Raw genomic sequence first — 17,161 nt, 5'->3', positions numbered from 1 at the left:
GAAAATGGCTGAATCTGAATGGCCTCAGGCAGGCTGTGCCTTGGCTCGCCCAGGCTCCCTGCGACCCTCATGTCTGTGACCCCTGCTTAGACACACCTAACCCTAATGGGAGGGAACCCACACTGCACAGCTCCCCTGACACCAAGGGCTGCTGCTGAGCCTGTGTCCAGGCCCAGGCCACATAAGGCTGGTCCCTCACGAGGCAGTCCCAGGCCTGGGTCACAGGGATGGTCCTAGGAGGAGGGTCACTTGGATGGACACAGCCCATTATCCCCCCCAAGAACCACAGCACTCCAGGGCATCCTCTGAGCCCATCTCTGCTAAGAACACAAAGGATGTCTTCCGGCTGCCGCACAGGATACCCTCTGCAGAAAGGGCGTGCCCCTTCACCCTCCAGTGCCCTGCTGTCAGTCTCCATCCACAGATGCCAAGGTGAATCAGACCACCCACCTAAGATGCCTGCAGGGAGCCCACGGACCCATGCTGGAAGCTCAAGGCCAAACAGTGATGCCCGCTGACACAAACACAGGGAACAAGCTTGGCCCAAACATCCTCCGTGGAGGGCATCTCTGTGACGCAGACTGCTTTGCCCCAGATGCAAAACAACAAAGGAGCTTGGCTGCGTCAGAAATCAACGACAGAAGAAAAACATTTCTCCTGACGTGTGACCTCTTTGTGCCTTTTATGTTTTTCTACAGCCCAGTGTTTCCAGCAGCAAACCCAACACTGATCCTCGCCACCCGCCCCCGCCCGCTTGGCAGGGAAGAGCCGGGGTGCTGGGGGAGCCCCACCTGCAGCGATGAGGATGTACGGGTCCCTCAGCAAGGTGGTGAGCGGTGTCCCCTTCTGGCTCTGTCGGGAAAACAGGGGTTAGAAGAGGCCGCGCGGCCACCACGGCGCCCACCTGGCCCTGCTGCTCACCTCTGGCTGCACCCGGGACGGCTGGAGCACAAAGAGCTGAATGGCTATGGGAGGAAAAAGAAGAGGCATGGCCCCGAGCACCTGCCCACAAGGATGCTGAGCCCGAGGTCCCCGAGATCGCGGCCAGGGGTCCCAGGGGACTCACTCACTCACCTCCATCCAAGAGCACCAGGGCAGCCAAGACCAGGAACGGAGCTGTCTTGCCCACAAACTCATACAGCACACTCCCAAAGGGGGGGCCCACTGCGAGGAAGACGGAGCGGGGCTGGCACCAGGCCGGGACTGCCGACCACCCCTCGACCAGAACCCTCCTCTTTGTGCTTCTCCCTCCATGCACGCTCAGTCGTGTCCGACTCTTCGCGACCCCATGGACTGTAGCTCACCAGGATCCTCTGTCCATGGGATTTCCCAGGCAAGAATACTGGAGTGGGGGTTGCCATTTCCTACTCCAGGGGAGCTTCCCGACCCAGAGAGCAAACCCTCCTCTCCTGCATCTCCTGCATCGGCAGGCAGATTCTTTACCGCAAACGTCCCCTGGGAAGCCCCCTACTTGGTTCCAGACAGTATGTGAAAGGACCACCCTACATTCTGTTCAGGAGTGTTAAACCACCCTGGCGACTCCTCTAAGTGGTTTTACACCTGAGACATGGGCAAGAGCCTATGAGGGAAACCCCACAAATAAAGGTCAGAGAGAAATAAGGCCCAGGCACAGACATGCATAGGAAAACAGGCCAGGGAGGGCTGCAGGGTCCTTACAAAGCAGCAGACAGGGAGGGACTGTGGGCTCCCAGACGAAGGTCAGGAAGGTACAGAGGAGGCAGATGACCTGGATCTGTCAGGGGAGGTGCCTGTTCCTGGTCTGGGAGCTCAGCCAGGGCAAGTCAGGGAGGCAGGCTCAGAAAGAGGGAAGGTCCTCGGGTGGGATGGAAACTCAGAGAATGTTCTAGGGCAGGGACCTTGGCAGGGCATCCTGTTCAAGACTCGTTTTCATCTGGATCGGGAAGAGAGGACTGGGGAGCCCAGAACTGCCCAGGTCAGGACACGTCCCATTTTTCAAAGACTCCATGAAAGCAGGGAGGAAACAGAGGACAGTAGAGTGAAAAGGGGCTCACTGTCCAACACAGGATAGACCCTTCCCTCTACTGTGGCCCTCACCCACCTAGGACCCCCATGGCCAGGCCTCCCAGGGCGATCCCCATGGCGTTGCCTCTCTCCTCGTCATCTGTGTACACGCTGGCCAGCATGCCCATCCCTAATCAGAGAAAGAAACGGTGACAGCCAAGCTCTGGAAGCAACAGAATTATCTTCATGACTCACAACCCCGCCCACCCCCAGCCCAGACTGTGGTCTTCCCACACCTGCCAGACCAACAAAACATAAGGTCAAGCAACATCCAAAAACCCACCACTCACCACCACCGATACCCTAATTGCCTGAATTATTCCAGCTCATTCTGTAAAGGGTCGCCAGCCAAGGCAGTGCCCATGGTCCTTCCACAGACCAAAGCCCCTGGGGCACGGACTTGGTCAGTTCCACACTTACCAGCTACAGATGAGCAGGAGGAACCGATGCCCTGCAGGGACCTGGCGATCAGCAGGAAGGCATAGCTGCGGGAGAAGGCGAACACTGCGGAGAGAGTGGCCAGGCCACGGTCAGTGTAGACCCAGCTGGCATGGTGACCAAATATGCTCAAACAGGACCCTTCTGAAGGCTTCCCTTAACCAGATGGGGGTACTTCTGGATTAACCACATCATGCTCTGGCTCTCTGAAGACCTCACCCACCCTGAAGACCCTCACCCCTTTCTGCAGTTGTTGCCAACATACCTACCCCCGCCCCCATCCCAGCTGTGTTCTCAATTCCCAGTTGGTAGTGGTCAGAGCCCACCCGGTGACCCAAACTCGGAAGGCAAACATCAGACACTTACTAACTGTTGAGATAAACATGATGCAGAATCCTGTGAACATGGGAATTGGGTAGCCAATTCTGCAAAACAGAACCACAGAGAGAACCTAGTGACTGCTCCATATTTTTTTTTTTTTTAAGCCTTTCTATTGAGTTTCTCCTGTTAGCCTTTGGGATTGGGTGGATAAGCGTCTGGTCAACTTTTCTAAAAATTCATATAGTTGGTGCTTCCTCCCTGACCTTTTGGTGTTTGACTGTCTTGGAATGTGAATACATTTAGGGACTGCCACTCTGAGGGGAAATTTCTCTGGCATAAATGTTAATAAAATCTTGGCAAGTAACCCAGAACACATTCAAATACACAGCCCCTGTTTCCAGCATTTTGCAAAACTTTCTTTAATTATAGTCTTGGCTAGACCTTCCCCAGAGGGACAGCTGCAATCAAATGATTCTAGTAAAAGGTCATCAAGAGATTCCATGGGCAGCAGACACAACTGCAGTGCGTCTAAGAGGCATCAAGAAACAAGGACAATTCCAAATCTATCTTCACCTTGACCCTGATAAGGCTAGCTAAGAAAGACAGACCTTGTTTTCTGTGCAAAAATCTCAACATCCTAATTGCTCCATAAGACCACAGAGCACAGGGCTCTGCCACCAGGCAGACAAGACAGGTGGGGAGACCTCAACGTCTGGGTATCACACCCTTGGCTGGACACCTGGCCTTGCCATTTAACTCAAGTAGATCCTCCCCCCGCCCTCCCAGGCTCAAAGAGAGACCACCACCCACTTCCCAGAGGTGGAATGCTATGTCCCTTCAGTCATGTCCCACTCTTTGCAACCCCATGGACTGTAGCCCACCAGGCTCCTCCGTCCGTGGGATTCTCCAGGCAAGAATACTGGAGTGGGTTGCCATTTCCTCCTCCAGGGGATCTTCCCGACCAAGGGAGTGAATACACATCTCTTATGCCTCCTGCACTGGCAGGTGGGTTCTTCACCACTGGTACCACCGGGGAGGTGGAGTGGGTATGACATGAGACATGGCTATTAAACTGCTACCAGGGCACCCGGAACATGAAAAGTGCTTCGGAAATTTTGCTTCATCCCTCATTCTCTTCCTGTTTTCCCCACCCATTTCTGCAGATTAAGCAGCTTGGTCCCTGTCATACAGATAGTACATGAGAGTGAAGTGGCTTCCTGCCCCTGTCCTCCTTTCTGCCAGGAAAAAAAGCAGAAAAAAAGCAGGGGCTAGGACTGGCTGAGCGACAGTCCTAAAGGAGATCTGTGTCACAGCCCAAAATAGCCCTGAGCATCTCCAGGCCTCATCTTCTTCCAGCCCTAGACACTCCAGACCCTGGAGAGAAACCCAATGAGGAACACGGAGCCTTGAGTCCCAGTCACACAGCCTGGGAGGGCTCTTCTACTCCAGGCTGGAATAAAAAATCAACAATACCTTCGTCTAAGGTTACACTCCTTTCTCCAAGCACTTCCACCCATGAGCTCCCTGATTTGATAAGAGCAGACAGACCACTTCCCCACGTTACAGATGAGGTATGAAAAATTGACTTGTCTGATGTCTTAAGGCTAATTCCATTCAGGGCCATTCCAACTAGTCCTTCTCCTTGCAGACTTACTTTATTAACCTCCCCAGGTAGCCAAAAGGCATATGTGGTTTTGAACAGAACCTTCTAAAAGTTCTGGTTACACTTATATAATTTTTTAACTGCTTTATGTGCATCCAGAAAACAAACAGCGTCATAAAATCCTTGCATTCTCAGGCAATCACCACCCCACAAACCGACACAAAGACCCCTCTACTGTGACCTGAAGTGAGCTTGTAACTCACAAAGCAGGCTTTGAAGCCAATCTGTTGAACTAGGAAAGATAACAAGGTTCTGAACTGCAGTTCAAATGTCATCGAATGACAGCTGCTTGTCTCCACCAGCCCTGAACTGACTGCTCTGTGCTCTTACTTCTGTGGGCAAAAGAAACCTGCTCACAACACCAGATCCAACACAGCACTAATGTAAAATGATGAAGGAAACTTCCAGGAGGCTCAGAGAGAAGTCACAGGCAGTTTATTTTCTCAGCAACTCTTGCATGTCCATAAAGAAGGCTGAGCACCAAAGAAATGATGCTTTTGAACTGTGGTGCTGAAAAAGACTTTTGAGAGCCCCCTGGACTGCAAGGAGATCAAGCTAGTCCATCCTAAAGGAAACCAACCCTGAATATTCATTGGAAGGACTGATGCTGAAGGTGAAGCTCCAATACTTTGGCACCTGCTGCAAAAATTTGACTCATTAGAAAAGACCCTGATGCTGGGGAAAATTGAGGGCAGGAGGAGAAGGGACGACCGAGGATGAGATTGTTGGATGGCATCACCAACTCAATGGACACGAGTTTGAGCAAACTCCGGGAGCTGATGAAGGACAGGGAAGCCTGACACTTGCAGTCCATGGGGTCACAAAGAGTCAGACACGACCGAGCGACTGAACAACAACATTGCCTGTCTGGGGTTAGAACGAAGACACAACTGCCCTGGAATGAACAGAGGCTTCTTGTCCCTTTCAACATCCAACCTGGAAGACCACTGACTTAAGTCAAAGCTATTGGAATACCAGTAATATTACATCCAGCCTACAGCCCGGCCACTGACCAAGGTCACCTGGCAGAACACAGCTGGTGTGAGCGCCTTCTGACCTGGAGGCTCCAGCACTCCCGGAGATGATAAGCATGCAGAGTCACCTGTGACTGTCACAGCTCCATGTGGTAGCTGGCTCCAACCCTATTTTCAGATGGCCACATGGAGGCTCAAGAGACTTAAGTAACTTGCCCCAAATTCAGGACAGAAAGCATAATCTTGAGTGTCGAGGAGGCCAGGTCCTGCCAGTACACACTCTGGTGGGGACACCAGTCGCAGAAGCAGAGGTTCACATGGGGCGCATGGAACGTGGGTCCACGGGGCCTGTTAGTATCACGTGGCTTGGTACCCAGAGGGCTGCGCACTTATGGACAATTCTTTTAACCAAGACCAGGTGTTGCGTTTTTCTCTAAAAATACAGCAGCTACTGCTGTGTTTCTCAATTGCTTTGGGATTTTAATAAAACATGACTGGGGCTGGCCAGTCCAAACCCCCATCTGGGATGAGAAAGTCAAGGTTCAAAGGTGGAGCCTGTGACTCAGCCACAGCTGCAGAGCAAGCCAGACGCTTTGGGTATCACTGGGATCCTGGTGCTTCCTTCTCACTACCAGACACGTGTGGCCTACTCTTTCAACACTGGCCAAGCCACTGGCAGGGTTGCCCAGTGGCAAGTGCTGGGCAGCATCCTTCTCTGGAGCTCAGCCCCAAGGCAAATGCAGCCCACTGGGCAGCTCCTGGCTCTCCACCCTCAGACTGTCCTGTCCCCTGGAACACCTGCCTCAGGACAGCTGCCCAAGGCCCCAGGGTCACTGAGTGATAGGCAGATGGCCACTGTCCTTTCTGCCTCCCCACAATGTCTCCTAAATGGTCAGAGTCTCAATTGACATTAGTCATAAATGTCTGATTTGGCCTCCTGCCGCAATTCAATGCCATCTCAATTAAAGTGTTACTGAGCTGAGCCATGTCTGATGCGGCAAACCTTTACCCAAGCATCTCGTTATCACCCCCTCGTGAGTCATCCTGGCCCACAGTCATCTCCACAGGGCATCAGGGAGCAGTTAATTCAATTGGAATAAGAGTAAAAATCATATATTTGAATCCTAGAAGAGAGCGCAAAGCAATAAAAGTTATATGCAATATGTATCCATACACAGTCAGTGGAAAAACCCCATTATATTCCTAAATTATCACTGGCAATCAATACTTGTTCTCTAATGCTACGAACTAGTTTATCTTTACCACAGAGATTAATGCAAGCTTTTGTCCCAGGCTTGCTAAGATCGGTCTCAGGTCCCTCCTCTGGGTAAGTGACAAAAGCAAGGACACAGAATTAGGAGACAGAGAAGGGAACGAACTGCACCAGAGGAGACAGAGGTGACATCTCCCTTTTCAATTATCTCAACACACTCCTAAACGGTGAACAGCAGCCAAGAGAAAGGTGTTTTACACTTACTAGTGGCTCAGTGGTATGCAGGAGACACAGGGTCCATCCCTGGAGCGGGGAGATCCCCTGGAGAAGGGAATGGCAACCCACTCCAGTATTCTTATCTGGGAAATGCCACGGAGGGAGGAGCCTGGCCGGCTACAGTCCATGGGGTCACAAAAAATCCGACAGGACTTGGAAGCTTGTGGTCAACCATTTCATAAATAAAAGAAAATCCTTAGGTTTAGCCCCTGGGTCTGTCTCTTTCAGTTATTATGTGTGGAGTGAGCTACATGAGCCTTGAATTTCTTACTCGCTGGTGTGTTCCTTGATGTACAGGTCACGTGAGGGCTCTGCTCCCATGGGAAAGACCCAAATCCACAGCCAACTTGTTCTGATTTCAAAGCAAAGACTCTGTCACACCCTCTCCATCCTCACGACGTCTGGGATGGGAGATCCCTTTCCAGAATGGCTGCTTTCCCTGTCCATGGAGACGCTTTTTGAAAAGGTCACTGCTTATTCCTACAGAACCCACCTCAGACCAACTGCCTGAAGCTAGAGAAAAAAAACCCACAAAAACACACAGTTGATCTGGGGGGGATTTCATGCCCTACGGCTTTCTCCCTGTCGTTCAGATGTGAGCTAAGATTTGTGAGGAAGAATAACTGGCTTTCAAGTATACTAGGTAACTATGGAAATAAATTAAGCCACTGACGCTGGTTTGATAAAAAGCAGACCACTGAGACAACGACAAGCTGAGGAGGGAGCTCTCCCCACCCCCTGGCCCCGGAGTTAACCCTTTCCCAAGCCGTCGGGTTCATTTGGAATATCTTGGGTCTAAAGATACAACTACTATGTAAGCCCCTTATGTTAAGCAAGTGAAGACCATAGTGCCATGCTCTTAACTTGACCTACGGAAGAGAGAAATGTCAAGGTGGTTTTCACGTTGCTTACCTCCCTGGAACATGCTTTTTAAAAATCCACTTACTGGGCCAAATGACAACAGCTGTTGCTCATATAAGTCCTTCTACTCCATTTCACTCACAAGTGCAATCATGAAACAAACAGTTGAACTGGAATTAGAAAAGAAGTCACACAAGCCTCAAAGATGGCAATCAAGTCAAGACACACACCCACAGGCTTTGGAAAGTGTGTTACTGGACCTGTGATCGCCACCCTCACCATAGTCAAAATGTCCTTTGTTCCCTATCTGGTCACAAATTATTCAGTGAAAATATACTACCTACAGAGGAAATGAAACACGAATTACTTGCACCATCCAGCAGCCAAATGAGCACTTAAATACTTCCCAAGAATCGTCATATTTTATTTTCATGACTTGAGATCTTACCCAATATTTAAAACAAAAGACAGGAGGCTGCCTCCTGTTGTCACCCACTCACAAAAGCCACTCACGTGGCAGCATCATGACCACAAACAATGGGGCGCTGGACTGTAATGTTCAATGGGGTTCAACGGGTTATGATGGGTGTGACGTTGGGTGTCTCATTTCAGAGTGGGTGTTGCTTACAGCAAGAAGCTTTAGAAATGAGTGGCTCCAAGCAGCCCATCCCTAAGGAGCTCCCCATCGCATCTCTGGAGATGCAAGAGGTTTCTTTTTTCCCCACTGTCAGAAGCACTGCAGAGACACCGGGATGCTGGACCAGCACACATCATGGAATGGAAAAAGATATTTTTCTAGGGCCAGGGAGGTGGGGGAGGATCAAGGTCCCTCATATCAGGCTGATTTTTCCTAAACTCGCTCCCACTGAATAAAAAAAGAATCCAACAACTCACTGTTTTGACTTTTTCTCATTCAGCCTGGTGCACCTAGGGAGAGCCCAAGTAGATGCCAAAAAGGTGGATTTTACCTATATTATTTATATTCCATAACTAAAGGTACAAACCAGGTTAATAGTAAGCTGATGGCAAGAACTGGAAGAGAGGAAGACATCATCAGAGTCTGGACAAATGCTTTCTCCTCCTGAGTTGCTGTTTAGTCACTAGGTTGTTTTGTGACCCCACGGACTATAGCTAGCCAGGCTCCTCTGTCCACGGGATTTCGCAGGCAAGAATACTGGAGTGGTTGCAATTTCATTCCACTGAGTCACCAAGGAAGCCTACCCTTGTGAGTGGCAAACCCCTTTGGCTATAAACCAGGGGTCCCTAACCTTCAGGATCTAATGCCTGGTGATCTGAGCTGGAGCTGATGTAATAATAACAGAAATAAAGTGCATAATAATTGTAATGCCATTGAATCATCCCCAAAGCACCCCCTATTCCCTACCCATGGAAAAACTGTCTTCCACAAAACCGGTCCCTGGTGCCAAAAAGGTTGGGGACCACTACTATAAAAATACTAAGACAGCCCCAAAAGCTTTTGCTCAAGCCTCCTCAAGATCTGATGCTTCAAGTTTTAACTACTCTTTAATCAGAAACATATTAACCAAGTGTAAAATGCTATTTTAAACTCAGTTCTTTACAACCCTGAAAATGTGAGTCACACATCTTGTTGGTAATTGCGGATGTGATTGGCACAAATTACATCAAAAGGCTATTTGCAATGGTTCACAAGGGAAGAGTCTGTAAGCGGAAATATATTTATCACTTCTCTGAGCAGAGCTGCGGAGTGCCCAGAAATGCTGCAAGTCCCCAAATTCATATCTACTGGGCTTGGAAAATATTAGAAAACATTACTTATCATGATCATGTTGGAGGGACAACAGAGTTTGTTCAATTGTTTTGCCTGCCTGCATTGATATTAACATTTGTTTCCATTTCCACATTACAAGGCAGTGCTAGAAGATGAAGATTATTTTGAAATTTGCTGAAGAGCTGGGAGAAATCAGCTAGGGAGGAAAATTTTGTTCTTGACAAGTTCCACCATACAAATAGACTAAATTTCACAGGTCACTAAAGGAAATTAGTTTTGTCTTGGAAGATAATTTTTTTTAGGAGGCCCGAACACAAGCATTGCATGCATGCGTGCTAACTCACATCCAACTCTTTGCAACCCCATGGACTGTAAGACCATCAGGCTCCTCTGTCCATAGGATTCTTCAGGCAAGAGCACTGGAGTGGGTTGCCATGCCCTCTTCCACGGGATCTTTCCAACCCAGGGATCAAACCTGCGTCTCCTGCAGCTCCTGCATTGCAGGCAGATTCTTTACCCCTGAGGTGGCTGCAATGTCAAAGCATTTGGAGCATATAATAGGGCAAAGGTCTCACTGGTTTTAAACAAGCTCCTGCCCCTTGGCATAAGCAAAGCATTAGAAATGAGAATGGCAGGTTTTTTTCAGGCTTTTCATTTGCCATTTACATTTGGAAGATTGGAGCACTCACATCGTTTCTGCCGAGTTTCTAAGTATTGCACTGTACAGCTAGTGACAGTCATGCCCAAGTGATTGGCAAGGTGTTATTACAATAATGTCCTCAATTTTCCCATATAGCATTTGAGCTGTTTGCTTTCTCAGAATACAAAACCCTGAGCTGTTTTCTGTAATTATACCAGATGCATTTTAAGGCGCGCTCTTAGGCGTGTGAAAAGAAAGAAAACCCTGTAACCACGGAGGTCTGCTTGGTTTTCCTCCTGAAGAACAGAAGACCCGCTGACCGCCACCTTCACAATGGTGCTTCTTGGCGGGCGCCCAGTCGGCCCAGCGTCCTGCCTTCATTTGCTTAGCATTTTACGCAGCAGCCTGATGACACTGCCACACAGCCTGTGGGCTGGATGTGGCCTGGGATGTTTAAAATGCATCCAATGGCACCACCCAGTCCAGAAAATCATATCGCAGAGGTAGAAAACGTGCTTCCGTCCGACTCACCATGGGTACCCTCCCAGAAATCTCTGTGTCAGAGGACCACTTGTGTGGAGGAAGGCAGGCCTGCTGTGCCCATTTTGAGCCCCTGCCACCACCCCAGGCCTTGTCGCCTCATAGAGCCCCCAGCCCTCCAGAGTTGGCCACACTCTCAGCCACACAGGGTCCCTCTCTATTGTCACCATCTTGAAATGATGAATAGGATGTTAATAAAAGGCCAGATCTTGGAGGAAGAAATGGTAACCCCCTCCAGTATTCTCATCTGGGAAATCCCTTCCCAGAGGAGCCTGGTGGGCTACAGTCCACAGGGCTGCAAAGAGTCGGACACGTCCGAGTGACTAATACTTTCCCTTTTCACTCTCCCTGACTCGTCAACTTGGTTTTGGAACCTCTAGTGGCTCCCAAGTGCTCCTGCAACCAACTCCTACTCCTCCGTCTGGCACGTGGGGCTTCTCACGGCCCAGCCCCGCCCAGTCCCCCCAGAGCTGCCCTCCTCAGTTCTCTGGACCCCTCTTTTGCCCTGTTTCCCACCTCTAGTCCTTGTCTTTGTTTGTGTTTCTAAGCCTGATTCACAGGTAGGACTCTGGCACCACCCCCCTCCACCGATTTTCACATCTCTGCTCTTGGGGTCACACTGTTTAGATGCGAGCCCACCACCACCACTCTACCAGCTCCCACTCTTTGCAACAGACACCTCCTCCCCTCTTTTGCAAGCCCCCTGACCTGTGCGTGCAGCCCCCAAGTACTGGGCAGAGCTGGACCACCTCGGCTGGAGAAGAACAAATACTAGCTGGATGGCCACCAACAATGGAAATGTGAACCATTATTCAGAATAACTGGGTCTTAAAAGACTCCAGAACATCCGGATTAACATAAAGCTCGTGTGGGCAGCTTGAATTATCTGGGGAAAAAAAAATTCTCTTCGTTGTGTGCACGTGGACACAGCTCAGCACGCGGCAGGGGAAGATCCACTGCCCAGGGCCTCGGGGTCAGTGAGCTGCCTCCTCTATCAGCAGGACTATGGATCACATGCCACGTTCCCCACCCGGCCTTCCACACGAGCCTTGACCACACCAGCCCTGAAGGAAACCACTTCGGCTGTCTGTTGGGAAGTCCATGACCAGAGGTGGAAGAGAAGAGAAAGCCACGTGGCACATAAAATCCCACAACGACAGCCACGGTGGCAATGAAAAGGAGCACCAAATGGGAAATCGCGACTGCCTCAAGATGGAAACGTAAGGTGAAAGAGACTGGATTTTCCCTCCAGCTTTAGATCTCCAGACTCTGATCAATGAATGAGAAACAAAATGATCTGGAACAAAATGATGAATATTTAGCTCCTTGACCAAAACAATATAACCCACCTGTTGGTCAACAGTCCTATGAACGGGTTGGTGAGGAGCTGGACAGTGGCTTTCGAGGCAAACAGCAGGCCGACCTGCACGTTCTCATTCAGGAGGTCTTTGTCTTCACTGGGACAGTCGGAAGGGGCCGAGGACGAGTTAGCGACCATGCGCTGCGTGGTGGCCTCGTGCACCAGCGCCCCCTGAAGGCGGTCGGTGTTGTTCCCCGTGACCATGGTGGAATTGTCGTAATAGGAGAAGATGTTCTGGAAGCCGCCGGAGGCGGAGGCTGTGAGCCCAGGCTTGGCGGTCTGGATTTCTAGAGCATCTTTCTCATGCTCAATGCTGTACAAGTAACTCGGGATGATGGGGACTGGGGACGAGAGCAGGACAGCGGTGATTACATTGAAAGCCTCCCTGGGACCAAAGCCAACAAAACTGTGGTCTTGTCAAATGCTAAAGGAGACCCAGAGAAGTGGCGTGTCTGCCTCAGGAAAGGGAGCCTCTGCGCTGACACTGAAAAATTTCATGTTGTTTAGCTCTGGGAAAGATTGAGGGCGGAAGGAGAAAGGGGTGACAGAGGATGAGATGGTTAGAGGGCATCACTGACTCAATGGACTTAAGTTTTAGCAAATTCCAGGAAATGGTGAAGGGCAGGGAAGGCTGGTGGGCTGCAGTCCAAGGGGCTGCAAAGAGTCAGACACAACTGAGCAACTAAACAACAAGCTCTGAGAACAAAGCCCCAGAGGCTGTGTGAGCTCTCAGGGCCAGCAGACCTGACCAGCCCCAAAGCTCCCTATGCTTCTTACAGGGCTCCGTCACAGGAATATTGCAGGAAAGGAAAGCAAGATGCGATCTGAAATCTAGTCAGTGCTGACCTGGGGTCAACCAGGGCTTCTCAGAAAGAGGCTAGAAAGACCTTTAAGTGAATGAATCAGGAAAACAGAAACCTAAATTTCATTATGTGTCTTAGAAAAAAAAAAATTAACCTGCAGGAAGTAATAATTTGGAAATTCTGCACCAGGCTCACTTTATCTTTCTATTACTTGAGGGGGAAGCGGCAATGTTTCATACAACTTGACAAATTCAAGACTTCCTGAGACTTTCATAAAGGAAAAGAAAGCTGATGTAATCGAAGCTTTGGGCATGTGTATAACAGAGGATTCAAGACAAAGGAGGACCCAGGCCCTTGTTACTCTACTGGGATGAGCCCCAAAGCTCCAATATTCCTGGAAGTGAAAACCTGACTCTCTCATGCTCTGAAAACTGTTCAGAGAGAGAACCTTAAACAGAGACAAGGGAAATGACCCTTTAAAAAATCATTTTTATTCATTAAAAATTGGGATTTTTTTAGGAAAATATGCGTGCCAAACCCATTGTTCATGGGGCTAATTAAGAGACCTGGGTGTCAATTATGTAGCTGTTCAAAAATGTATTACAGCAAAAAAGATGAAAACCAACAGTTAAAACTTCTCTTGATAGGAGTCCTGACATGTGTCCATGTCAAGTCATCTGCAGAGTCACTACATTTAAATGTCCCTTCCTTCTATGGAGGGAGGTATGCTGACCTGTTCCTTTAGGTGACAGACCACATTATTAACCCACCTTTTTCGGGGGGCGTAATAATTATTATATTATCCTGGAAATTGCTCTTCCTTCATAGAATTTTTTTTTTAATTTTATCGCGTTGAAAGTGACAAGGGGAAGCAGGAAATTATCAGGAGGAAACATAAGTTCTGGGTTTTATCTGATGTCACAGTTTTTTGACCGGACCTCCAGGAAAACGAAGCCGCAAACGCGGCCACTAGCCTAAACGAGGCAGCCTCGGGCGGGGAACGTCTTTTTGAAAAACGTATTCTCTCCAACCTGCCCGCACCGCGCTGGGGTAAGGCGGGCGCCCCCGGGGACTGGGACGCCCGGTCCGTACGTACCCACGACCGTGAGCAGCATGTTATCCAGCAGCAGCGCGAGGAACACGATGAACAGGATGAGCTTCCGCGAGTGCCGGCTCTCCTGCAGCCAGCGGAGCAGCGCCAGCTCGCTCAGGGCCATGGCTCCGGGGCTCGGCTGCGGGCGCGGCGCGTGGTCAGGAGCCGTGCGGGGTCGCCGGCTCCCCCGACCCCAGAGCTCGGATTTCGCCCGGCCCGGCCCGCCGCCGGAGGGGCGCTCGCAGAGCGGCGCGCACCGGACGGCGCCAGACGGTCCCCGGCGTCCCACCCTCGGCTCACCTGCGGCGAAAGCGTCCTCACCGGCACCTGCCCTCCAGGGTAATAACGCCCGCGAGCGCCGTCGGGGCGCGATCCCCCGCCACGCCCGACTCTCCGCCGCCCGCGCCCACTTCACTCCCTGCGCGCTCGGAAAGGGCCGCGCGCCCCCCGCGCACCAGACGTCCTGCACCTCGGCTTTCCCGGGACCCCTCGGAACCCCGCGAGTGGCGCCTCCGGGGGGCTTCCCCTGTCCTCAGCCGGGCCCCGCTCTCCCGCGCGTCCCGGCGGCGATCAGTCCCCAGCGCCGAGCCCCGCGGGCCGGGAGCGGGGCCGGCCTTACCTCGGGGTCGTCTGCGGCTGGCCGCCGTGGGCTCCGTCTGGCCGGCCGGCTCCGGTCGCAGCCTCCACCCCAGCGCCCGGCCGCCGCCGCTCAGTTTACCGGGTCCGGCTCTGACGTCACGGCCGGCGCGGAGCGGGGGCGGGGGGCTGGGGCGCCCGGGCCTCCGCCTTCCCAGCGCAGTAGCTCTCCTGTCCCCGCCCCGCCCCGGACCCGGCTTTGCGCCCGGACTCCGGAGTCGCCCGGTCCCGAGCAGACCCTCGCCCCTGTCCAGGCACTTGGCCGTGCGCCCTGGGAACACCCGCCCGGGGTGAAGCGGATGGGTCTCAAAGGGAGGACGTCAGGAACACCAGGGCGAGGGGCCAAGGGTCCTGGGCTGAGGGGCCAAAGGTTCCGGGCTCAGGGGCCAGGATGAGGAGTCGGGGATTAGTGCTTTCATCTGGCCCCAGTTAGGAGCTAACACTCTCGTTGAGCCTCCGTGTTCCTGAGCTGGGCCATGAGGACGTGAAGCCTCGTGAGTGAGTGTGCCCGGGACAGAGGTTGGGGTTGGGCAGCCGCGGACAGACCCGTTTCCTGGAGAAGCCGCAGGGAGAAGGGGACCTCCCTCAGCGTCATACCCACAGTGAGAGTGAGGATATAAGGGCCCCAGGCCCCTGAGTCCAGGTCCCAGAAAGGAGGACCATGTCGCCTGAGCAGGGGACACTGGAGACTAGGTGAGCGCCTGGTGCCCAAATAAAAGGACCCCGTGGGCAGCTGCCCAAGCCCTGTGCGCCACAGTGCTCTCTGCTCAATGTTTTCCGGGGATACTGGCAAAGGGCCTGTCTGTGGCTGACCTGGAGCTGACATCTTCACTACCAAAGGGCAGGAGCCCAGTTTGATTTCCAAGTCCCTCTATTTTATAAAGAGAAACAGACAGACTTCCCTCCTGACACGGCTGGAGCTTTGGTGACCCTTTAAAGGGCGGGAGGAGCAGAAACTGTTTTCTTGGAAAGCCACTTAGAATGAATGTTATCTGCTGCAGTGGCAGCGATGGAGTCTGGCGGTGTTTTATTAATGTTTGCTTGTCAGCTGGAGACTGCTAAGAGCAGCGGGGTGCTGTGTGGGGCTCCCCTCTCTCTGCACCTCCTTCCTCTCTTCCAGACACCCCCTGTGCCATCCCTGATGCGAGAGAAATGGTTGGATAAGTAAGTAGGTCAGTAACATGGGGACTCCGGGATGTCCCAGGATGTGTGCGACTTAAATATTAAACGGGGAGGAGGGGAGGAAAACCACTTAGGAGGAGAGAACAGATGGCAGGGAGCTGTTTGAGATGGCTCAGAAGGGGGATCACGTTCATGGGGTGGCCCAAAGTGCCTGGAGTTTCAGAACAAAGACACAGGCCCTGACCCTCTGCTCCCTGGGGCAGAGAGGTGTCCTGGTTATCAGGATGCCTGGGTCCTGTCCACTGTGCCCTTGATAGGTGACCTCGGGCACATTATGTATCTTCTCCGTGCCTTAGTTTCCTCAACTCTGAAACGGGGATGTCAACTGGACATGATGCCAACTGGACATAATGCAGTGTTGTTGTGGGGATCCACAAGGATTCCTTAATACAGCAGCTGGTACAAAAATGAGAGTCAGCATCCACTGTTCATCCACCCAGCAAATATTTGTTGAGCATTGACTACATCCAGGCACTGGCGATGATATTGGAGAGATATTCATGGCCCAAAGAGATAAAATCCCCATCCTTGGGGGCCTCACACATTCTGGTGGCAACACCACGATGGTGCACAGAGGAAGCCACACCAACTCAAGCCCAGCCATCTAGAAGAATATGGCGCTAGGGGAAAATGCCAATCCCTGGGTCCCTCTGATCTCTACCACCCCTCCTAGAGCACCATAGCCTATACTAGCGTCTTCAGATTTTTTGTTGACATGCCCCAGAGTGTTTTTAAAAGGATAGGTGAGCCTCACACATTTCTCAGTTGGCATCTAAAATATTCTTTCATCATAAATTTAAATAGTTTAGGGGTATATCACGTATGTGTGTGTATGTTAGTCACTTAGTTGTGTCTAAATCTTTGCGACCCCATGGACTGTAGCTCACCAGACTCCTCTGTCCATGGAATTCTCTAGGCAGGAATACTGGAGTGGTTGCCATTCCCCTCTCCAGGGGACCTTCCCAACCCAAGGATTGAACCCGGGTTTCCTGTGTTGCAAGCAGATTCTTTACAGTCTGGGTCACCAGGAAAGCCCCATATCATGTATCAGTTCAATTCAGTTCAGTTGCTCAGTCCTGTCCGACTCTTTGTGACCCCATGGACTGCAGCACACCAGGCTATATTCATCTTTATATATAAAACCATTGCAACTCTCTTTTAAATGTACCCAATGGATTATAAAATTACCATATTTTATTTAAAAATACAAAGAAATTTGTCTTTAACACTGTAAATGTTACATTGTTTCTCTTTAACAATGTAAAAATGTTACATTGTTTCCTTTATGCTCTCAAAGTATATTTTCTAGACACTGTCAACAGAATTTTATCTAACTGTAATTTTTTATTACTTAAATTCTGTATTTAC

General features: G+C 51.1%; 1 protein-coding gene across 1 annotated transcript in view; it reads right to left on the bottom strand.

Annotated features, from left to right (window-relative positions):
- Positions 1–14,668, bottom strand: part of SLC18A2 (solute carrier family 18 member A2) — a 40,396-nt gene extending 25,728 nt beyond the window's left edge. The window contains exons 1-9 of the mRNA XM_020891044.2: positions 14,595–14,668; positions 13,979–14,114; positions 12,069–12,420; positions 2,848–2,906; positions 2,464–2,547; positions 2,081–2,173; positions 1,075–1,164; positions 922–965; positions 792–852 (exon numbers count right to left, since the gene is read on the bottom strand). Coding sequence (XP_020746703.1) covers positions 792–852; positions 922–965; positions 1,075–1,164; positions 2,081–2,173; positions 2,464–2,547; positions 2,848–2,906; positions 12,069–12,420; positions 13,979–14,099 — 904 coding nt within the window. The 5' untranslated portion in view covers positions 14,100–14,114; positions 14,595–14,668. The remainder of the gene's footprint in view (positions 1–791; positions 853–921; positions 966–1,074; positions 1,165–2,080; positions 2,174–2,463; positions 2,548–2,847; positions 2,907–12,068; positions 12,421–13,978; positions 14,115–14,594) is intronic.
- Positions 14,669–17,161: the final 2,493 nt, after the last annotated feature.

The sequence above is a fragment of the Odocoileus virginianus genome, chromosome 7 (genome assembly GCF_023699985.2).
Source record: "Odocoileus virginianus isolate 20LAN1187 ecotype Illinois chromosome 7, Ovbor_1.2, whole genome shotgun sequence".
In the NCBI taxonomy this organism is placed as follows: Eukaryota; Metazoa; Chordata; class Mammalia; order Artiodactyla; family Cervidae; genus Odocoileus; species Odocoileus virginianus.
This window is presented reverse-complemented; position numbering and strand designations above follow the sequence as displayed.